Genomic DNA, 24,712 nt, shown 5'->3' on the forward strand with positions numbered 1-24,712 from the left:
TTGTCACACAAACCGTGTGTTATCTGATACATCTATTAAAGTCTACCAAAACTAACGTATTTGTACATGAGAAGTAGATGAGAAAGTGTATATCTAAAGCAAGCCTTATAGTTACCTGCAGAGTTCTTCCTATCTATCCTGTGGGGTACTTGGTAGAGCGATAAATAGATTGAATACAGATCAAACTAGTAGCGATGTGGTAGACTGAGTATACACCTCTCTGAAATGTGACTGACACATCCGACATACTTGTGAATGGATGCAACTTATGGGGGTTGGTCTCTTGTTTCCTTCTTATCAAAATTTTACTTAATTAAAAAAGTACATATTTAATAAAGCTACGCAAACCATTAATATTTATTAGTCATTGTACCCATACAATATTAAAATTAGAATATTCTCAGCAACAGTGACGATTTAAAAGAGCTAAAGTTAAATAACTCTATTAAAATAAAAATTGAATTATTAATGAATAACGTGTACGCACATTCCAGGTGAAGAAAGCGGAAGACAAGCCACAATCTAAATACGGCTCATGCGCCGGTGCCGAGAACCGACTCGTCCTGGTGATTCTGATAGATGGTGCATTCCACCACATCGCGCCGCGGCAGCGGATACGCGCGCTCATGGAACTTGCCAAGTTTATGGCTCTCGATGGTGTACGTATATATACTTTATCTACTTTACATATATATACTTTATTGACTTATATTTTTGTATACGTATCTGTATTTTACTAGCTTTAGGGATGGGCAGCAGCGTCTCTCTTAAAATATCTCTAAAGCCTAACCGTGGTTGCCAGTCCGCCTGCCAAGTGTAGCAACTACTGGCAAAACCCGTCAAAGAGAAGGTTTGTATTCAGCAGTGGACACTTAAAGTCTGATATGATGATGATTATAATGATTTTACTAGCTTTTACCCGTGACTTCGTCTACGTAACCGGAATATGTTCTTTGACTGAGATAAAAAGTAACCTTTGTCCTTTTCCATCCCGTGTAGTATGTGTATACCAAATTTCATAGTTATTCAAATTTCATGAAGCCGTTAAGGCGCTATGTAGTAACTAATATATTTCAGTATTTATTCCATAACAAGCCGGCCCGACAAACTTTGTTTTGGCCACTGCAGCCACCTACCAGCTCCGTTTTATCTTATCAGAAGAAAAACCTATTTTAACCTCCAAGAAAAGAGCATATTTCTTCTTAAATGGCCAATAACACACCTGCAGTTTCTTTGATGCTTATAAGTGACGGTAATCAGTTACCATCAGATAAGCCGCATACTCAGTTTATCCCTATATTGTAAAATAAAAGTAAAAACAATACATGCTTTCTCAAAATCGGTACGTAGTTGTTGAAAACATTACATAATATAAACACATAAAATACAGTCAAATCAAGAACTTTCTATTTGAAATCGATTGAAAACAGAAACTGATTTAAAATATCCGCACAAGCCATAAGAATCTAAAACGCAACATAACCAGGAAACTTCTGGGAAATAACAATTCAGTAGGTACCTATGATCATTTAGTCTTTATTGATCGTTTATTATGCATTCATGTTTATTGGGTCATTCAACTCTTATCAAGCATTAAATATAACTATAGGTATGGATCTACAATAATCCTTATAATATTACCTTCAATATCCTTGTTAAGTAAATACTTCCGTACAACAACGTGATATGTGAATATGATAATAGAGTCCATATAAGGAAAGTGCCTTTTGCTTCCTTTAACAACTATACTTCCGTTTGACATCTTGTCGGTATTACGTAGGACCTGTATTTTTATTTCTTTGGTCAACATTTTTTTTGTAAACCAATCAAATTCAAGAGTTGAAATTTTATATATCTAAATTTTACTTATAATTACAATATTATATAACTTACTATACTTTTTATGTCTACTGTTTCACTATTAGTTACTGTATTATAGTATTATTTACTGTAATATATAGATATTGTTTGACAGGGATAATATATCTATGTCCTTTTAAGAGGAACGCTGCTGCCCATTTCTCGACTATAAGCTCCCTTATGTAAATAATGATGTAAAATCAAAAGATAATAAAAAGACATAATCAAACCATATTTATATTTTTATAATAAAAAAAAATGTAAATTCATATAAGAGTAAGAAAGTAAACTTGTAAGAATTTGTTTTGTCGTTACGTAGATAATAACTACAAATTATTTACACTTCACAAATAACATTTCAGGACGAATTTTGGATGGAGCCGTACAAAGCAGAGGCGGAACACACGTTGACGGTACTCAAGAGTGGCACCGGCAACCTACAGCACAGGCGTAGCGGTGCAATTACGGCTATTTATTTAAATGTGAGATTTTTGGGACTCCTTCACTGTGTCATTGTTATGTTTTCTAATCTGACCTACACTAAAACCTGTGTGTATACAGTGAAAAAATTGTCATGAAATAACAATACGGGTCTTAAACCGTTTTTATGGTAGAAACCGAGATGGATATTACTGAGTGTATCCAGCTTTATTATTTTTTATCCCCGGAATATCGTAAAAGGTAATGTCTATATCCTTTCAAAACCGAAACACAACCATGGAGGCATACGCCAGTTTACGGCAGAGACCCGACTAGGAAAGAGGTACTCATGCAAGCCCATTTTATACCAAGGTGTCCCTCTGATATTTCTCTAACATGTTTATGTTAATTAACTGTATAATTGTAACTATTAGGTGGGGTGCAAAAACAAGATGTGGCCTCGCCACCAGGTTCTGGTATCTGGGCTGCGGGAACAAGCGCGGGACGGCTCGCTGGCTCACGTATTGCAAATGCCTGTACTGGGCTGGCGATTAGCATCCGTCGCCGCCGCGCCTCGCCGCAAACGACAGGTAATATCAACAATCTTTATCTGTCAACTGTCAATTAATAAGTACTTTAATAAGATATAGATAAGAAACTTTTAACTTTTTAATCTACATCTTATTACAGTCATAATTTAATACCTCACATCCCGCTGCAATACAAATTTACACTGCCAAGTTTTCGAATTCATTTTGGCACCTAAATTATCAAAACATAACGAAAAGTTGTCCTAATCTTATCACATTGTACATGACGTAACTATACGTCACGGTTTATAACGAACGATTCATTTTTGTTTCCCTAAACTTGTCCATCAATCTGATTAGACAATTCTGTAATTACCATGAAATGAACAATCTAGCGATCTTTGACTACTAATGACAGACAAACCATGGTGTGGTTATTTTCTTAGCATATTCTATCTTTTTTTTTTAGCATTCTGGAAATTTAAATTATTTCTCATACTATGGCCGAATTAATAAAACTATTTGATTCCAGCTGAGACTACCAGAAGGATCTGGCGGGTACGAATATAACGACAACGACGACGATGGCGCGGACGTCGACGAGGACCTAGACAGGGACGCCGACTACAGCGGGTACGACTACAACGAAAACTATGAATATAGCCGCATCGATGACGGACTCGTAAGTGCGCTTAACAGTCATTCTATTACGCACAAAAATTGGATCTTGGGACGCAATGACGTGTGTATTAAATATACAAATTGGGTAATAAGGCACAGTAAAATGTGAATTGATCTCACATATGGGATAAAATGGCACAATAAGGTCTGTATTAAATATACGAATGAGGTGTAGGAGTACAATAAACTCAGTAAATAGTATAAATGTTCACAAATAAACTACTTACAGACAACAAGCTTTTGTATGTAGTAACTGTTACTAATAAATAATGTGACAAATACTGTAAAAAAATTCCATAGAGTCAATACATAGAGGTCCCCTGTGAAAGAAATGTTAACATCGATCACTAATCTTTGTTCTTGACACATTCTGGTCACTTTGTTCGGTATTTATATAGACTTATACATGACTAAATTTAGTTGTTAGTGATCGATTCTATTGAATATGAAGAAATAATTACAAAATATTTATAATAATTTTCGGGCTTTATCATAAATCAGCATTTGTATATACAGGGTGTGCAAAATTTAATTTACTATTAACTCTACGTTTTATTACGCGTTTAATAAAACAAAATTGTAAATTCAGTTAACTTTTATTTAATAAATCATGAATAATATAATTTATTCATGATTTTATATAATTTAACTATGCGTGAAAGATTCAGACTTTCAGGCACAGTGTAATTAATATTTTACAAATGTTCATGTCACTTTGCTATGATACTGTCATCCATAACATGTAACCTATGTACCATCACCTGTCTATTAATTTATTGGAAACCTCAACCATATGGGAATCTAAAAAGTTTACCATATATTATATAATAATGTTCAATGTCAAATATAACTCTTAACAGTATGTGCATACATTGATAAAATATGTTATATTATTATACTATACTCAATATTTTTTATAATATTTTTGTTTTATTTTAAAAATATTCTCATCTGATGATACCAGGCGCGTATTGGTTCACGCTTGGTGTAATTAAAAATTTACTAAACTTTTTGATTGAAATTCTCAGATGAATCAAATACTGTTTCCATTACAGCAAAACCATATTCTTTTGGAAATAAAATTCTTTTTAACATCATTACTTTATATAAAAATATTCTGAAGTCATATCATTATATTGTTATTAAAATCAGCGTAACAAGTTGGTGTTTCCAATAAATTTAACATATCTAGTGTTCCCATTATGGAATGCATACCTTGCACTTTCCTGTCTATGTCACATCATACCATAGAAGCATCGTCGAGACCCATATAGCATGGAATGTGAATGACTTATAATCTTATTATATTCAGATGATATTTAATAATAATGAACATTATATTTTATCAACTATAAATACTATTATTTCTTTGATTTCACCAATGTTCATTTATTTATTTCTTTATTGAAATGAATGTACAGTGAAATCGCAATTTTTTACTACTACAAGTTTCAACACGTTTTATTATATATAATATATCATTCATATTAAAAAGATGTGATTGTATTCGTTTATTATGTTCATTATATTGTTGTCTTATTTAAATGCGGTCATAAATCAAGTATTTGTACTTACATATATTTTTTTGGATTTTGTTCAGCAGCAGGTACATAAACTTATTTTTACATAAAAATCATCGAACATTTGTTTACATTCTTCATTCATACATGATCATTAAACATAAAATTATTATTCCAATAATATATACAACAAGTGAGCTTTGTGTGTGGTTATTTAACACTGCTTTTTAAGGCGCTTCTTATTGTAAATATAAATGTTAAAATATCAAAACTTGGCTGGTTTGCTGTCATCCAGCTACGCTATAATCATATATGGCTTTTTGAATGATTTATTAGTTATCTAAATAATTAATTAATGTTTTACCAATAAAAAATTGTCCTTATATTTAAGGCTTTTGAGTTTTGAGAGGGCGTCTAATACTATGTATATATATGTATATTAAGATTCGATATCATGTCTCCCGTATTCCTATATTTATTTAAATGCCTTTGCAATTTTCAAATGGTATTTGTTATACAGTATATTAATTAACGAAATCACGTATTTAAAACTAGTGATTGTATTCATTATTAAAGACGTAAAATTTTTTTCCTGCAAAAAAAATGTTTTTTAAGCCTTAATAATGAACACTATCACTAGTTATAAGGAATTGATTTTGTTAATTAACATACTCTATGTATTACCTATTATCTATTATCCTTTGAATAATAATGTCATGCAAAAAAATATATTTTTGTTACCTGGTATTAAAAGCTATTTCTATCATTCAACCAAAAGCTTTTTTTACCCTTAAGATTTTGGTAAAAAATTTAATTACCTTCTTTTTAAAATTTCCAATGTGTAAGTTGTTATTGTAACTCTTGATTTTTTTTTTTTATTTTAGAAATAATATCTACCGATTAAATAAATTTGTAAGATTTTTATGTAATATTTAGATTGCTATTGATTTGAACTAAGTTACAATTTCAAATTGCATACCTATACACATACACGTCCTTTCAAAGCCATAACCACAGACAGGGCTCGCTAGGGTATGCACAAATGGGTGGCAGTACTAACATAGTGTATGTCGCGGCGCGCGCTGCAGGTGGTCCCCTCCCCCTCCCCGTCACCGACCCCGCACCACCACCGCCACCACCACGGCGAGGACCCCGCCCCGAGCGCGCCACACACCACCACCGACACGTTTCAGACCGAGCCCGCCGAGACGACGACTCTATCAACCACCACCCCAACGTCCCCACCCACGACGTCCACAACCACCCTGCCTGCTTCCACTGCCCCAACTTCCCCCCCGACCACGCCTGACCCCACGACTACTGAAGAATACACCACCGCTCGCGCGGAAGAAACCACTCCTGAGCTCGCCTCTACTAATACGTATACCACAGAGGTTTGTCGTAACCCGCTCTCGCGCCTTGTGTGTTATATGCATGCATAATTTTTGTCTAATTATTAAGGCGGGTGTATAAATATATATGTCAAAACTACCAAACCAGCATGTGTTATATTTACTACAAAAACAGCAATTAGAATAGTTAAACTGTTGCATTTGTGTAGCTAGCATGTAATTTAATAATGTTATGAAAGTGCTTTTCCACTCTCAATGTATATGAATGTGATTATCATTTGACAGAAATTGTCTATATTGTAAAACATAACGGTTTTAAATTTTTTATATGTTTCTTTGAATTTATTTTTCTGTTTACTATAAATAATTAATGTCATCTGCTAGATATGCTATCTCGATTTCCGTATAGGCACTAATTAATAGATTCGCGTTTTGCCCTAGTTTTAGATGCTATACAGTTACATTTATTAGAGATAAGTGTGTACCTAGTGTAGTGTAGACAACTTTAATTCTATTTTGTGTAGTGTAGAGATTTAGGTGTTGCTATTTGTTTTTATTATTTTCTAGTATTAACCATAATAATAAAATATTTATGATCATCACAATAAATCACACAATAAACTATCTTTTTAGTTTTAGACTATGCAATTTTTTATTCAAATTATTTAAATACATAGTGACACATGATACTTTTTAGCAAAATACATTTTAGAACAATTCCACTATATTCATCGAACTACAATTTTATAATAAAAATTAAATATTACGTTTATCAATTATTAATGTAGCCTTAGTGAAAGTTTTTTTTTATTTTGTAGTATATTAGAAAATTAGTAGCACGCAGTCTAGCATGACCAAATACTTTGTATGCGACACATCATTGCATCATGAATCACATTATAAATAACTCATTATCTTTTAACAGGACAATAAAGTGAAGATCACACCATACGAATCAGCATCAGAGGCGGCGAGCAATGTAAATTATACGAAGGAAATTCCATTCGTCCCAAGACGAATCGGCAGTTTACCGTCTGCGCTCCCCGATAACAATGTATCCGAGACACAGACCACAACTGAAATGGAAGTGGTATGTTGTCTTTATCTAAACACTCCACCTTAATCTAACTGTCATCTAGAGGGTATCAAACTAATTGTGTGTGGGTTGTTTGAAATTTAACACGGGGTTATTAGAAGTAGTTGATCTCTAATCAATAATCCAGTTCACGCCCCATTTTGTGATTCAAAATATTAATTATAGTCCGAAAAGGGAAGTGAATAGTAAATATAAATTGAAAGGTTAAGAATTCTATTTCTATTGAATGTTGAGTGTATAATATTGAATGGAACATTAATTTTCCTTTTTGGATTATTTTTATCATTAAATAGTTTACTAATCGATGGACGTAAAGACAACGTTGTGGAAACAAACAAATTTTTTCTATTAAATGAATATTTAATCATATATCCGTATTTATAAAATTTATATATCATTTTTATTTATTTTATAATTGAAAATAAAAAATATTTTGTATGCCACAAGAGTGAAAAGGCATTTTAATTATATCTAAACTCGTCATAAAAATATGAATTAGTCATTGCTTAGTTATTCTATCCGTACTTCTTTATTATTAATATAAAAAAGCATTTCATTTCTATATAAATTTTAACTGTATGATGATATCATACTATTCCTATTTTTAATCTGTCAGATGTTTCTTTTCTTGCCATTGCGATCTTTAATATGTTACTTTTCTCGTCCCACGTTTTCTCTGCTCTTCAGAATATTTTCCTATACAATATATTTGTAAATATGTATATAAACCGGATATGTGCACGGCATGTAGCACTACTATCCTTGTCAGTCAATTCAAGGAGCGATCAAAAGGAATCAAATCAAGGAATATCTCCAAGCCACGTCTCGTTGTCTTCCCGTCTGTAACCGCGACACATCGCGTGAGCGTCCGCATGGCACTTTCAGCAAACAGTAGTTATACGCGGGTCGGACGAACTGCCGCCGGTGTCGTCATCAGAACAGCCCATATCGTCGACGCTCTCATCGACCACGTCGTCGACGACTTCGACTACGACGTCGCCGCCGACGACGTCGCAAACTCCAGAACCGTCGCCGTCCTTAATACCACTACCGCCAGTGGTAGTCACAACAGTGAACACGACGTCCACACAACCACCGACCACCACGTCGACGGCCGAGACGACAATATTGACGTCAGATATTCCCACCACCACGTCAGTTCCAGAAACTACGATACAGGAAGTCACTAAACAGGTCCGTTGAATAATAGTTTTTCACCTATTTTGCGTTTCTTCGATGTTATCAAGACGAATCTATACAGGTACAGCAAAAGACACGTTTTAATTAATAATAAAACATTTTGGGTATCGAGGAGTGTTGTTTTGGTATTTCATTATCTAACACTAACCGTAACAAAATTCAAAATTACTCTCACATTATTAATTCTCCTCTACAATTGTCATTATCGATTTCACATAATGTTACATTTTGTGTATGCAATATTGAGACTTCATCCTTCAGAATAAACCTCAACATCATATAATTATGTTTTAAAGTTTAAAAATAATTAGTTATGTTCAAATCGATCGATCTGATACTATGGAGTAATTTGGAGGCTAGTCAGTAGAAACTGCCATATACAAATTACATGAGTAATATGAGGGATTTCATACTTCGACATAAATTATGATGTATCATACACTATGTAAAGATTTTTGCACTGTAGCCTTTCTTACTTGCTATACGCCTCTGTTATTATGTTAAAGTAGTTACTCCATACGGAACCCGTTATTGCCCGTTACCATGCGAATATTGGGAAATCCTTTCTTAGTGCTCACTTAAATATTTTCTATTAGAAACATCTGTGTAAAATTTTATATTTCTAGAGCCAGTACTTTCGTCTATGCGTTGGTCAGTCAATATGTTTATTCTTGTATAAATAATATTAAATTGCTTTGCCAGTAGAATTATTTTTACATTTCATTTTAAATTTAAATTGTTATTATTGAAACTAGTAATGAGACTACATAATATATTGATATAGTTGCAGGAAGTAGGACCATCTCAAAGAAGCAGTACGATAATAGGGCTTACAACTGAAACGGTGACATTCCCCATGCCGGTCAACAATCCGCCAACTCTCAAACACCATATGAAGAAGCTAGCCATCACGGCGGGTAAAGCTTTCAGGTATGTTTTTTTGTTACTTCATCATCATCATTATTTCAAGCGTTAACTGTCTATTACTGAACATAATCACATCCCACAAGAGGAGTTTTAGCAGTAGTTGCCACGCTTGGCAGACGGGTTGGCAACCGCAGTTAGGCTTTTAAAAATGTTTTAAGAGGGACGCTGCTGCCTATCCATCTATCATTAATTTCTCTTAATCGCCTCTTATGGCTCCCACAGAAAAACAAGGGATGGCCCATTCTATGCCAGTGCCAACCAGGTTTTATTTTACTTAGAATGTCAATATTATAAATATGGAAATTTGCAATAATATAATGTTTGTTATTCAATAATAAACGACTAAACGGATTTCTATGAAATTTGGTATACTGGTAGATCCTGACTTAAAACATAAGATACTTTATATACTAAATGCCGCGAGCAAAACCGTGTAAGACAGCTAGTTCTTAATAAATTTCTCAGTAATATATATAACCCAGTGTCCTCATGAGGAGTGACATCTACTCGGCAATTAGTTGTTATAATTCACCTATTAAAACTCTTAATTCCAGGTATATTATACCAGCAGACCTGTTCACTGACGCTGAAGATGGAACCAATCTCACTTTCACCATGTACGAAGCGGAAAATGTACCGCTCCGCAAGGACTCGTGGATACAGTTTATACCTTCCGGGCGTGAAGTCTATGGATTGTGAGTAGTCATAGTGGTGAAGCAATTCAATAAGAATAACAATTATTTCCTTCGATATGTGAGCCGGGTCGCCGGCTGGTTTTTACCTCGCTTTTCGTAATTTCAAAAATAAGATAGGTACTCACCTGCGAACAATTCCAGCAGCTCTCTACAGGATCCGGGGTTCGATGGTCCGAAAGATGACACGGAGCACAGCCGATAAATATTATTTTTTAATTAAGTTGTAGGAAAGCGGCCAGTCGCGGTTACTCAAAACGAAGTTCGAAAAAGAAGAGCATCGGCGCGAGAGGGCAGCACCGACAAAGATCGGACACAATCGGTCCATAGCCCACAGATAACCACTAAAATTGCGAGCATGTAAAGTACCCATCCCTTATCCATAGCGAAAAGCGAGTAGGCGCAAATACTAATATGAATAATGTTATTAATTTTAAACTGGCGTCACCATTCTCCCCCAGCCTTGAAAGGATGCCTTTCAACATAACAACTATAACTATTACATCGCACTATAATAAGAAATTATACTAATATTTAAACTTTTACGGACTCCTGATGGAGTATCTAAACTAACTATAATTAAATAATACTATTGCATAGGAAGAGGACATAATTTCACGACAGGCCGTTGATAAGTACCATTTTTAGTCTTAACAAGTGCTATACGTACTATATTGTCCTTTCCCGGAAAGGTTTTAACTATCAGGCCAAGGGGCCAATACAATGGAGCAATATTGTCTTGCATTAATACAACAACCGTACCTTCCTGAATAGGCACTGACGGTGTATTCCATTTTTGTCTAACTTGGAGTGTGTGCAAATACTCGTTTCGCCATCTTTTCCAGAAAGATTGTACGATTTTATCCAATAATTCATACCGCTGCAGTAGGTGGTCAGACGATGTAATATTTGGATATGCAGGTAAATAGCTTAAAGGCACCACATTAAGAAAATGAGCGGGTGTTAAAACCCTGGGTTCCGAAGGGTCAGAACTAAGAGCACACAGTGGTCGTGAATTTAGCAATGCCTCAATCTGTGTGAGTACGGTCACCAATTCCTCATAAGATAATATTTGCTGACCAATTGTCCTATACAAATGGGTTTTCGTTCCCTTCACTATACTCTCCCAGCTACCGCCATGATGAGGGGCATTCCTGCAAATCATTTGCCAAGAAATACGGTTTTCCGCGAGCTCTTGTTTCCAATATTTTTTATACTCATTGGCTAAAAATTTATGCAGTTCGCGTAAGTATGATTTGGCACCGATAAAATTGGTTCCGTTATCAGAGTGCATATATTTTACCGGACCACGACGGGACAGGAAACGCTTGAAAGCCGATAGAAAACTAGCAGTACTAAGTTCGGTAGCAAGTTCTATATGAACTGCTCTAGTAGTCATACAAGTAAATATACAAATATACGCCTTCTGGGCTTTAACACCACGACGACGCTGAGGCGTATATGAAATAGGTCCAGCATAATCACAACCAGTATGAATAAATGGTTTTTCTACTTGATTTACCCTACATGAGGGCAAATCAGCCATCATTGGAAAAAGAGCTTGAGGTTTTAAGCGAAAGCAAAAATAACATTGACGAATTCTCTGACGAATAATTCGTCGTGCAGATATAATCCAATAATTGCAACGCAAAAGGGACATTAATGTTTCAGGCCCTGCGTGACAATTCTTCCTATGATGGTAATCAATAAGAATGTCTACAATATGATCACGTCTGGGTAACAAGAAGGGATGTCTAAATTCATAGGATACATCTGCGTTATCCAAACGGCCACCAACTCGAATAACACCATTATCTAAGAATGGTTTCAATTGTCTAACTAAATTAGAACACAAGTTCGCAGCTGAAAGATCTGCCAATTCTTGTGCAAAATAAACACTTTGAAGTGCTCGTATTATGTGAATTTCAGCCTTAGATAAATCCTCGGCGCTTATAGGCCCTTTAGGTAATATTCTAGCAAATTTAAGTAAATAAACAACAGACCGAAGATATTTGCTCCATGATGAAAACTTGCGAGATAACTCAAATAATACATTCGATTTTGAATCACAAGTAGAAATTAAAACTACTGATTTTGCCTCTGGAATTGACTCACCTTGAGGTATAAAAGGTTTAATAGGCCATAAATCTTTCGGTTTACTTGCCCAAGGAGGGCCGTGAAGCCAAAGAGGGTGACTCACTAGTTGTGCTGGTGTTAGCCCTCGAGATAAACAATCACTAGGGTTATCTAATCCCCGAATGTGATAGAAATGTTTACTAGGCAAATTCTCATGTATTTTTGCCACACGATTGCCTACAAAAGTTTGCCATCGATAGGGCTCTGAGTGGATCCAACTTAATGCTACTGTTGAATCCGAAAATGCTAAAATCGTATGAACAGAAAACCGAGGCATGTAATTAAAAACAACCTTTTTTATGAGTTGTGCAAGAACTAAAGCCGCACATAACTCTAGTCTTGCAAGTGACACAATTTTTAATGGGGACACTTTGGACTTGGCACAAACCAAAGTGATTATATTGTCATTATTAGGAGTAGTAACACAGGCATAAACTACTCCGCCATACGCTTTCTCACTTGCATCAGCAAACCCAAGAATTGTCAACCTACAATTTTCTGTTACACCAATGTGACGAGGAAATTTAAGCTGCTCAATTAGGGGCAACTCACGTTGAAACTGATGCCATTTTTTAACAATATTTTCTGGGGGAGAATCGTCCCAATCAATCTTTGCTATCCATAAATCTTTAATTAATAATTTAGCGAAAAGTACAATAGGGGCCACTAACCCTAAAACATCAAACAACCGAGCAATATATGACAGTATATGTCGTTTAGTACATGGACGTTCATCATGATTAACCTGAAAGGTAAAATTATCATCGATGGGATCCCAACGTAGTCCCAAGATTTTGAAAGTATTGTCATCATCATCACTATCAAATGAGACACTCTGTGACAAATGCCTGTCTTCAGGTATTTCCTGTAATATACGATCTGAATTGGAAGACCATTTTGCCAATTCAAATCCCCCAGCCGTGAAGAGCTCATTTAACTCACGCACAGCATCGTTAGCTTTCTGTTCATTTATAATGGAACTAACGATATCGTCCATGAAAATATCACGAGAAACAATTTCTTTGGCAACAGGAAAACGATCGCCTTCATCCTCCAAAAGTTGTTGTATAGTACGTAACGCCAAAAAAGGGCTGGATCGCAAACCGAAAGCAACACGGTTATATTGATAAACCTTGATTGGTCCATTAAAATCAAAACGATACAAAATACGCTGAAATGGACGATCCTTTTCACGAACATGGATTGCTAAATACATTTGACGAACATCTGCCGAAATAGCAACTAGAAACAAACGTAAATTTAATAAAATAGAAAACAAATCCGCGTGCAGACTAGGGCCTGCATGCAAAATATCATTCAAAGACAAACCAGAGTCAGTAGGAAAACTAGCATTAAGAACGACTCTCAATTTTGTAGTAATCTTATCCTCACGAATAACAGCCCGGTGAGGAATATAATATGCTTTCTCTTGAGGCACAATATCTACTTCAGACAAGTATCCCTTTTTAAGGTGGTCAGTAATAACCTCATCATACGCCAACTTAACTGCTGGTTGAGAACGAAGCTTCGATTCTAATCGTAAATAACTGCGCTCTGCAGCCTTCAAAGAATTTCCTAAATTTTCAGAATCAAGTTTAAAAGGTAAAGCAACTTCATATTGACCGTAGCTAGTTCGCTTAACAGTTGATTTAAATATATCCTCAGCCTGTTTATCTTCTAGACTGAGAATAGGAGAATTTCCTAAGTCCTCAATTTCCCAAAACTTTTTTATTAAATTATTGACTTCATATGTAGCACAAAAACTAAGAGACGAAGTACACACTGTCGTAATAGGAGCATCACCAAGAACGATATAACCTAAAGTCGTCTCGATAGCACTCGGTTGGCCTGGGGCATTAACTATCTTACCCGGCAATAATACATTGGTAAACAATTGTACACCTATTAATAAATCAACTTCATTAGGGACGCTCCACGAATTATCTGCTAATGCAATACCCTCAAATCCAGATATTTTAGTAATATCTATAGGGCAAGTAGGCAATCTAGATGTAATATTTTCTAAAACAAGCGCTTCTATAGAATACTTTTTCCCATGTTGAAGTGTGGAACGAAATACAAAATTAACGCTACCCTTTACAACTTGAGTAGAACCACCAATACCTTTAACTGAAGCTGATAAACTTTTATTGACAGATAAGCCTAGTCGTCTAGCACCCTTGGCAGATATATAATTTTTCTGCGAACCAGGATCAAGGAGAGCTCTAATTAAAATCTCTTTGCCATTACGACAAGCAGCAACAACCTTTGCTGTACCCAAAACTTCAGTAGTTGGAGATACAACTCGTTTTTCAGTTGACATTGTACACAAAGATACCTGATTATTTAAAACTTGGTGATCACCTTCACTTTCAAATTGAACTCCATTGTTCACTTTATTATTAATACATGGTTCAGTATTACTAAGAGCCACAGTGGCTTGCGATGGAGGCTTATTATTAAAATGGAGAATCGTGTGATGCTTTCCGTCACACTTACTACAAACATGCTGTGACGTACAGCGGGAAGACCAATGTTGAGAACTAAGACAATTAGTACACAACTTCTTATCTTTTACATATTGATACCTCTCAATGGGATTCAATTTTAAGAATTTATCACAATTTGAAATTTTTACATGAACTGCACTGTTGCAAAACAGACACTTAGAACGAGGATCACCAGTTGAAACATGTGCATGATTGGTACGCAAGCGATTACTGTTAGTAGATTTGCTAACAAATCTTTCATTTTTAATTGAAGGACGTGGTTGTGAGGTTCGATAGAGAACTTTAACATGTTCTCGCACAAAATGAACGAACTCCTCATAACCTGGCATACCATTATTATTCCGAATCGACATTTCGAAACTTCTTGCAGTATCAGGATCTAGTAACTTAAGACCCAAATGAACAAAAATAAATTCAGTTACATTTTCAAGCTTAAGTTGATTTAAGGCAGCAATTGTAGCTGCAAACTTATCAATAAAATCTTCCAGATTTTGTGCCGAAGCACCAACAAGAGGTTTCATTGAAAGTAACTGATTCAAATAAGAAGTACCCAATTCACGTTTATCATAATATTTAAGTTTTAACGTTTCCCAAACTGTTAAATAATTTTCCGCGGAAGGTACAACGCCTACAATTATAGACCTGGCTTTACCAGTTAATTGATTAAACAAATAATGTACTTTATCAGAATCTGTTAAATTATTGTTATCATGTATCATACGCTTGAAACTTTCGTAAAAGAAAGGGAACTGCTGTATATCGCCATTATAAAATGGTAACTCGATGCGGGGAATCTTCATATAATCATTACTATTAGACGTTACAGTTACAGCCTTTTCATTTAAAGGCTGTGCCTGAGAAGACTGGGATGACGCAGAAAGCTGATCATACACCAGGTTTATTTCACAGTATAAGTCATCAAATGAATCTAAACTCGAAAAGGAAGGTTCAAAATCTTTATTTAATTCAATATTCATCCAATTAATTTGTTCTACTATTTCCTTAAATTCAGAACGTAACTGTTCCAAGGTACGAACTTTACTCAAAAATTGTTTTTTAATAGTTTCATTTTTATAAATATCTGGTATTAAGTCATAAATGGCTTGCACCCGACTAAAAGAACGAGCTCGTTGAGCTTCATACAATTTAATTTTCTTTTCAAGATCCTTAATTGGAACCATGGTAAGATAATTACTATAATATACAATTTAAAAACTAAATAAGATTTATTAACACCTCATATGTTTATATAAGAAACGATAATTATTTAAAAGTATTGTTTTTATAAAGTTATGTTTAATTTCAAGAAACCTAGTTAAAACTAACAAATTCTACTTCAAGTAAATAAATTATTTAAAATATTAAATTCCGTTAGAGAAACCTATAGGGACACCTCGTTATTACTAATGTTCGATTATAGGTCAATAATCATGTTTATTACAATTACCAATAGATAACCACTAAAAAAATTATGTATATTCTTAGTTCTCATAGTATCTATAGGTATGTACCTATACTAATTAAATAAAATTAAGTTAATTATTATTTTTCATAAATTCAACAAATAATTACAATACTCAAATATGTGTAAACGTTGTTTATACTTGAACAGGTATATAATAAATATCACTCATATCACTAAACAACAATTCTATTAACTTGCTAACACTTTCAATTGAATATAATAAATCTATGACGTGTCAGTAAATGCATAAACAATCGTTAAACAATTTTACCTAAACAACAGCAATATTCAAAGCAACACTTTTTGTTTAGTTAAGCTAATTTTGCATGGGATACCAATAATGTGGCGTTTCTTTTGAAATGAGATAAAATGTAAACAAACCGCAATGTAAAGGAATAGACCTAGCATATAGCAAATAACTTATTACTATTACAACTTCTACTACAAATGGCTACTAATTACATATAATTTACCTTTTGTACTGATACTTAAACTCCAGTATATACGAGAATATTTAAGTAATTAATAATCTAAATTAGAAAAGATATGACAAAATAATACTATATTTGCAACCGCTAAGTGTATATATTATACAAACAAATGTAATATGCACCTAATGTAATGCTGTCTGCATTACAGCAATGCAAATAGATGTGAACTATTCTTAAAAAATATAGGTATCCACAATATAGCAAAGTAACTTAGTGCTATATAATAAATATCTCTATCTTTAATAATCAAATATATTTAAATACATTTATAGTAACGAAGATGGTACGTGCACTATGCTTGTTTAAAAATAGCTTGATATACCGCAGAGATTGCGTAAATATGATATAGTTATTAAAACAAGTCCGCAATAGTATAACAAAGAACTTAGTTTTATACTACCTACACAAAAAATGTTAAAAATAATCTTCTAACAAATTAACTTATTGTTAGGCGTAATTATTATAGATACTACGACAAATTAACTTAGTGTCGAGTATTATAATATAGCTAAAAACCGCGACTAATAACAAAACACAACCCGATAACTTAGGTGTTATGTTGGCGTTTCAGTAACGCAGTGAACGCAAGTTAAATCTACCTACCTAAACGAACGTATTCAATTAACTTATGATACGTTTGTTACCTATTTCAATACAATTATACGTATTAAATTACTAGCAAGGCATCCAAGGTTCGATAGGACCAGAAAGAAATGGTGAAGCAATTCAATAAGAATAACAATTATTTCCTTCGATATGTGAGCCGGGTCGCCGGCTGGTTTTTACCTCGCTTTTCGTAATTTCAAAAATAAGATAGGTACTCACCTGCGAACAATTCCAGCAGCTCTCTACAGGATCCGGGGTTCGATGGTCCGAAAGATGACACGGAGCACAGCCGATAAATATTATTTTTTAATTAAGTTGTAGGAAAGCGGCCAGTCGCGGTTACTCAAAACGAAGTTCGAAAAAGAAGAGCATCGGCGCGAGAGGGCAGCACCGACAAAGATCGGACACAATCGGTCCATAGCCCACAGATAACCACTAAAATTGCGAGCATGTAAAGTACCCATCCCTTATCCATAGCGAAAAGCGAGTAGGCGCAAATACTAATATGAATAATGTTATTAATTTTAAACTGGCGTCACCACATAGTAAATTGAACTTGATAAAACATAGGCACCCTGGCATAAACATTAAACAAACGAATCCAATTGCTATTATTTTATTATTATTATTATTATTATTTGTTAAGAATTCGCACAGCTGGCGTTTGACCACAACAGAATGTCAATGTTTTGTTCTTTTGAGGGCAAAAGCAATAAACTGAGTTGTGACCATTTTGCGTTACTGTGGCACACTCAGGAAAAATTATATTACCTCTTTTATGTACTTTCTTTTTTTTAAGTATGCACCAATATCTAATGTTATTTGATATTATTATTTAACCAATATCTATTGTAATTTGTGTACTGTAAGTGATGCAAATAATTTATATATCTATCTATCTATTACAGACCATTAGAAAAGCACGTGTCGCGGTGGAACTTCATTGTGGAAGCCAAAGACAGCGAGGGTGAAGCAGCGCGAGGGCCCCTCGACATCACCGTGCAACAACACAAGAGCGGTCGCACCATCAATCACCAATTCATCATGGAGTTCAAACTTCTGAAGCCATACAGCAACGTCATCGACTGGCAGATACGAGCTCTGGAGGGGATAGTCAACCTCTTCAGAGATACTGATATGCACCATTTAACTGTACTGAAAGCCACTCAAACTGATGATATCTGTGAATTTGTTTGGACAAACGACACGCTTCCAAAAGATCCGGCGTGTCCAATGGATGATATTAATAGACTGATGAAGGTTTGTAATATTATTTGATTTATTTAATATTTTTTAAATACTATAAATTGGCGTGAGCTCTTTTAAAAAAAAAAGTAACATGAATGTTACAATGTACAAAAGTACTCCTTCCTCATATATTTCATAAGCTCTCAAGCAATTTCTGAGAACTAAGGTCTCATGGCATACCTAATAATCTCACCTTTTGTCTCTTCCTTCGAACTGAATCAGCAATGTAAGTACAACTGTTTAATGACAGAGAAACGTTTATCAGAATGACTGCGTGCGTTTTTGACGAGCGTGTCATCATTGTAGACGTCTTTGTATGCGTCCTCTCCCTCCCTCATTGTTTAGAAAATTACACAGGCATACAAAAAAAATCTCAGTAAACTAGAGGGAAAACCTCATTATTCTTGTATTATTGTTTTTTTTTTTGTACCTGTATTAATTGCGAAAATACTCGTATATGCAGGGATGACTCGAACTATATCTAACATGCACTCGTGCTGCACGAACAACTATTAATAGTAATGAATCCCCGTGGTTCAGATAATGGAGTCGGAGACGGAGGCGGGCAGCCCGTCGCCGCGGCTGTCGCGCGCCATGTGGCCGCAGCTGCAGGCGCGGCGCGTGCGCTGGCAGCCGCGCGGCCGCTGCGCCCCGCCCGCCGCGCCCGCGCCGCCCGCGCCCTCCGCCACGCGCGCGCCCGATGCCTTCCCGCCCGTCTCCAGGAACCAGGTCGACCACCTCACCGCCGTCGTCGGCCAGCTGCTGGTGCACAAGGTGCCCGAGGTCAGTACCGGTACTACGCCACGCTCTTATATCCTCATACTGACCAATATTACATATATAGATCCGTCAGTATTCTACGACTATGACGATATGGAGAATTGAAACGAGCAATCGGTCGATGACACAGACGCTATGAAAGTGAAATGGTAACCTCGCCTGTGCTATTGGATTGCCCTGACGAGGCACTAGTAAGAAGATAGATGTGAATGAATGCAGATTAGTTGGTCCGTCATAACAGATTCGATAAAAATTAATCACGATGGTTTCTATAGAGAACCGCGTGGAGGTCGCCCTGGTATATTTCTAGTTATGGGGCTCTTAGACTCCATTACTTACAATCGCTTTCCCTTTCATCTCGATGAAGCATATCGACCAACTAACCACTGTTGTTCATAATGTGCCTGAAGTCAATTTGTAGCTATATTATACAAGAAACGAAAGGAAACAACCAGCCTGCGAGCCTCAGCGCTGTCATTGAATACTGTTCATGCGATGAGTGCCCGATTCGAAAACGCATTAATATTATTTAAGAAACAAAGCCTCTTTCTTAACCAATGTGCACTAGATTGAGACGTGCTCTGGGACCGAATCGGTATAATTAATAAAATTGTCACATGACGTTTCAAAAAACAATGCAATAAAGAACATCAGCCTTTTGAAACAGGTTGTATTTTGTAATGTATATTTCCAGGATACGTTCTTCGATCCTGAGGATGGCGGTACCCGCAACCTGGCACTGTCACTCCGCTACAGCGACCGCTCGGAGCTGCCACCCGGCCACTGGCTGCAGTTCGATACGCGCAACCAGGAGTTCTACGGCCTTCCTGCGCCTAGCGACGAAGGCAGCGTGCATTATCAGCTGGTAAATTTTGTGAAACTATCTATAGAGCAACATAAATGTTTACAAAGTAACACTGCTAATCTTCTAGTTTTTGTAATATTCTATTCGAGAACTAGTAGATTTGAAAAAGTCCGAGTAAAAAAAGAAAATATACATAGTTGTATCAAGCATGTAGATAGATAAAAAGATGACAAAACAGATATACAATGCGAAGTTGTAGGTTACGAGATCAGAGGACTACTTGGTATGACAAGTCATAACCTAAATACAATTTGTTTTATTTAAGAATGTAGTCATAAATCTCTTGAATCGATGTATGTGTATGAAAAAAATTAAAGCTTGAGACGTATATAAAGAAAGAAGGGACTTTAGCATTCAGTGTTCTATCCTTATGGAATTTGGCGTAGTAATTGGCTACACTTCTTAAACAGTATATAGCTTGATGTAAGCAGAATATTTTTTTAATGGATGATAATGGAATGGTAACCCCACCCGCGCTATCGGTATTCACCGGCGGGGCACCAGTGAAGGATGATAGGTGAGGATGAAGCAGGTCAGTTCAGTGTTCACGATGGTTTCCAGGGGGAACCACGTGGAGGTCGACCTAATAAGGTATATTGCTAGCAATGGGGCTCAAACTCCATTGCTAACAATCCCTTTCCCCCTAGCAGACTATATTACGAATACATATACTACATTAGACATGTTTATTATTTGCCAGATTGCCGAAGATTCAAGCAAAAAGAGCGCGTACGACAGCTTAATTGTAGAAGTTGTCAAATCACCCACAATTCGTCCTACAGTGGAATTCCAAATGACAATGGAGTACCCATTCGCGCAACTTGCCTATGATGCCAACAACAAACGAAAAGTTGTCGAGAAGTTGGCAGCATTGTTTGGACAAAAGAGTACAGATAACATTAGGATTAATAGCATTACTGATAACCCAACCACTATTATTTGGTAAGTTTAATATAAAGTCTAAGTCAATGTGTGTTTCAAGCTACAATATGTATGTAAAACCATGTAAGGTTGCATGCAATCATCTGAACACAGTCTCCGTCTTATCTATCTCAGTCGCCAAACAATTATACTTACATAATTATATATAATAGAGTCCTCAGGAGTGGCAACGCAAGAGGGGTATCATGGGCGAAACAGTATACTCTGTTATGTCCATGGTAATGCTCATGTCTATACGCGACCGTTACCACTTTCCATCAGGTGGGCCGTCAGCTTGTTTGCCATTCTAAATTGTATAAAATATAAATAAAAAAACAACATTCAGTTTTCCACTTTAAAAGACAATATAACATATATACAGAATACTGTGCGAACTATCATTAAATTGAAATGAGCTCCCTGATAAAGTTTTCCCTAGAAACTACAATATAAAGTTCTTTAAAAAGGGATTGTTAATATTCTTTATCGTCGGCGACGTGCAATTGACATCCCTGGTGTTACAAGCGTCCATAGGCTGCAGTGACCGTTTACCATCAGACTGGCTTATACTATAGGGAACATATAAATTCACAGGTACAACACAAGCCTCCCGATGGATAGGTGCCCGAAAAAAGAAATCGAGGAATTACGAAAAATGATAATTGTTGACGAGCGCGGTTCGACAGGGGGCGCTCTCAAAGAGAACGTCGACCACGTGTTCGATAAAGACTTCAAAGTTATGTCCATAAGGCTTATACCACTGGGCTTGTGCGCCGAACAGAACACTAAAGTGCCTAAAACGACCATACAAGTTCACCCTGGTTCTACGAAATTGCTCAACACCAAAGCGGACTCAGCGGAGTCCAGCTACCTGGTGACTTTCATTATACCAGCTGTTGTGATCGTCTGTATGATTCTTGTAGCTGGAATCATCGCTTGTGTCTTGTACAGAAGACGTCGAACTGGTAAGCTTTGTCTTTAAACCTAATTTTACATTAATATTTTTCTTTAAACTGCCATCTTTTCGAACTCTCTAGACAAATACGTTTATACTAACAATATTGGCAGGAACAAAAGCAAATTCTTATGTCAGTAATATGTATGTCTTTTTATTGGAAATATTACTAATAAATTATACTTTGTCTAGAGTAGAAACTCCCTTCCGAGATAGAACAGTAGTAGAACTTACTGAAACTATTTTAAAGAAACTTAACTAACGTCAGACATAAATACATTTAGCTTGACTTTTAAATTAAAATTTGTTTGCATATTATTACTGTATTTATTACATAATCTTTTCTTTTTTTATTTCCTAAGCTAAATATATTAATATAAGTTTTCATTGTATAGCGGATGCAAATGCTTGAATGAAACATAAGGTGATTTGACAATAAAAATTAAGGTCACTCACTGTTGTTGACATGAAAACCATTCGTTATAGAGCTTCTTCACTCAATTTAAAAATGGCTAAATGTGTTTATTTCTTTCTGCTTTATTTTTTGCTACAAAATTTCACACCTTCGATTTTTTTGTACATACACTTCGATGTCATAAAAATATCACCATAGCAAAAAAACAGCATCAAAGTGTATACCTACTGAAATTTTATGTGTTTTTAATAAAAAATAAAAAGTGTGTTACAATATAGTGTGAGTTTAAAAATAAATAAGTACAATAGTAAAACAACAAACTATCGATTTTTTAGGTAAAATGAGCGTCGGTGACGAAGAAGAACGACAAGCATTCCGCTCTAAGGGCATCCCGGTCATCTTCCAAGACGAACTGGAGGAACGCGCCGACACTGAACCTGCACACAAGAGTCCTGTCATCATGCGTGAAGAAAAACCTCCCTTATTGCCTCCTGCACCGGACTACAGGGGGGGCGAAGACGTCCCTTACAGGCCCCCACCCCCCTTTCCCGCCTCTCGCACTCCCCCTAGGCCCAAAGCCACACCCACTTACAGGAAACCACCTCCATACGTCCCGCCTTAAGACTGCACTGCCTCACTACCTTAAGCCACCTTAGTTTGTAGGTCACTGTGTTTCAAAGGCCCCACGCTCTCGGCCCGACTTCAAGTAGCCGTGATTTTGGGCCTTTTAAGCGGCCTGTAACGTGCAAACGCGATCTTTGCTCCATCACTTTAAAACGCGCTGTAGGATTAAGGTATGAATGAAATTGCGTTATTTTGTTTCAAATTGAAACATGTTTTAACTTATTATGCGCTATTATTGAGAACATAGATCGCATTTGACTATAAATACCTAATATACAGCCGTATTATGAAACCGGTTCACAAATTATTCTTTTTATAAATTGGATGTGGATTTTGAACTTCATTATCCCTAGTCGAACTATTGAAACAATATTATTTCACTGTATTTATTTATCAATTTAAATTACGAATTCTATAAACATTTTGGTATGTTTGATATAAATTGTGTGCATCTACAATTAAATATGCATTTAATACGAAATAATTTATTAAGTACACCTCGTAAAAACAAGGAATTGTGCGCCGTGTGACTACGAATTTCTTATACAATATATTATGTATGTATAAGTTAGTTACTTACGTATTAGCTTCGCGAAATAGGTGTTACACAGTACGGTTAGGTATTGCTGGTTCAATTATATAAAAAATGGAGTCTTCACAATAATGAGAATGTACCTAACCTAGTGTTATTGTTGAAGTAGAGAATGTTATAATTAGCTTTTAGACTAAGGCGAAGTTAAATCAGGTACGTATGAGTGATAAACATGTTAATACAAATCCGTTCCGCGATGAAAACTCTAGTATAAAAAAACGGTAAAATGATATGTCGCAAAATTGTAAACGTTATCGCATCATTATGTTTTAAGGGCTCATAATGTCAATTTGGTAAGGTAGGTATATATTTTTTTTGAACTATTTTTTTTTTTTCATACCATATGGTGACGGAGCAAGAATACAGTGTATCCACACTTATTTATCCCTAGGAAGGAAACAAACCAACGTACAACTCTAAAATTCGAACCTATAACGTGATATTACTTGGTTATACTTGTATTAACCAAATACTCATATAGACTTCTAATGAGGAGATACTCGAACCCAGTAGTGGAACGATAATAGGTTGTTATAAGTATAAATTTGCTCGTCATGTCCTTCTCCATCCATTATAATTTGCGAGATAATAAATAAACAAACTCACTTGCACATTTATAATATTAATAAGGATGTGATACTTTCTTCACATTATGGCCCATCATACGATTTCCATATGTTATTAAATTGTGAGAAAAAATCAAAATGCATACTGTCGCGGGCTGATAATGATAATAAAATTGTTACTTGGTAATAACTAACTCATATACAATGGCGTCTACAAGTTTACCTATCATTAGTATTATTATCTGATACATAACACTCTC

At 35.5% G+C, this 24,712-nt stretch overlaps 1 protein-coding gene across 8 annotated transcripts in view; it reads left to right on the forward strand.

The window, feature by feature from the left end:
- LOC113521990 (dystroglycan 1) overlaps window positions 1–24,648 on the forward strand; it is a 131,278-nt gene extending 106,630 nt beyond the window's left edge. For 6 of the 8 annotated variants that reach the window (XM_031909981.2, XM_031909987.2, XM_031909982.2 and 3 more), the window contains 15 exons: window positions 495–659; window positions 2,223–2,342; window positions 2,715–2,870; window positions 3,343–3,492; window positions 6,205–6,405; window positions 7,289–7,453; window positions 8,345–8,653; window positions 9,444–9,589; window positions 10,141–10,281; window positions 18,395–18,746; window positions 19,275–19,517; window positions 20,209–20,379; window positions 21,080–21,321; window positions 21,895–22,265; window positions 23,006–24,648. In XM_031909981.2, the coding sequence (XP_031765841.1) occupies window positions 495–659; window positions 2,223–2,342; window positions 2,715–2,870; window positions 3,343–3,492; window positions 6,205–6,405; window positions 7,289–7,453; window positions 8,345–8,653; window positions 9,444–9,589; window positions 10,141–10,281; window positions 18,395–18,746; window positions 19,275–19,517; window positions 20,209–20,379; window positions 21,080–21,321; window positions 21,895–22,265; window positions 23,006–23,292 (3,219 nt within the window). In that variant the 3' untranslated portion in view covers window positions 23,293–24,648. The remainder of the gene's footprint in view (window positions 1–494; window positions 660–2,222; window positions 2,343–2,714; window positions 2,871–3,342; window positions 3,493–6,204; window positions 6,406–7,288; window positions 7,454–8,344; window positions 8,654–9,443; window positions 9,590–10,140; window positions 10,282–18,394; window positions 18,747–19,274; window positions 19,518–20,208; window positions 20,380–21,079; window positions 21,322–21,894; window positions 22,266–23,005) is intronic. The other 2 variants (XM_031909989.2, XM_026907696.3) reach the window with 2 other exon arrangements.
- Window positions 24,649–24,712: the final 64 nt, after the last annotated feature.

The sequence above is a fragment of the Galleria mellonella genome, unplaced genomic scaffold (assembly GCF_026898425.1).
Source record: "Galleria mellonella isolate WM207_F2 unplaced genomic scaffold, CSIRO_AGI_GalMel_v1 utg63, whole genome shotgun sequence".
Lineage (NCBI taxonomy): Eukaryota > Metazoa > Arthropoda > Insecta > Lepidoptera > Pyralidae > Galleria > Galleria mellonella.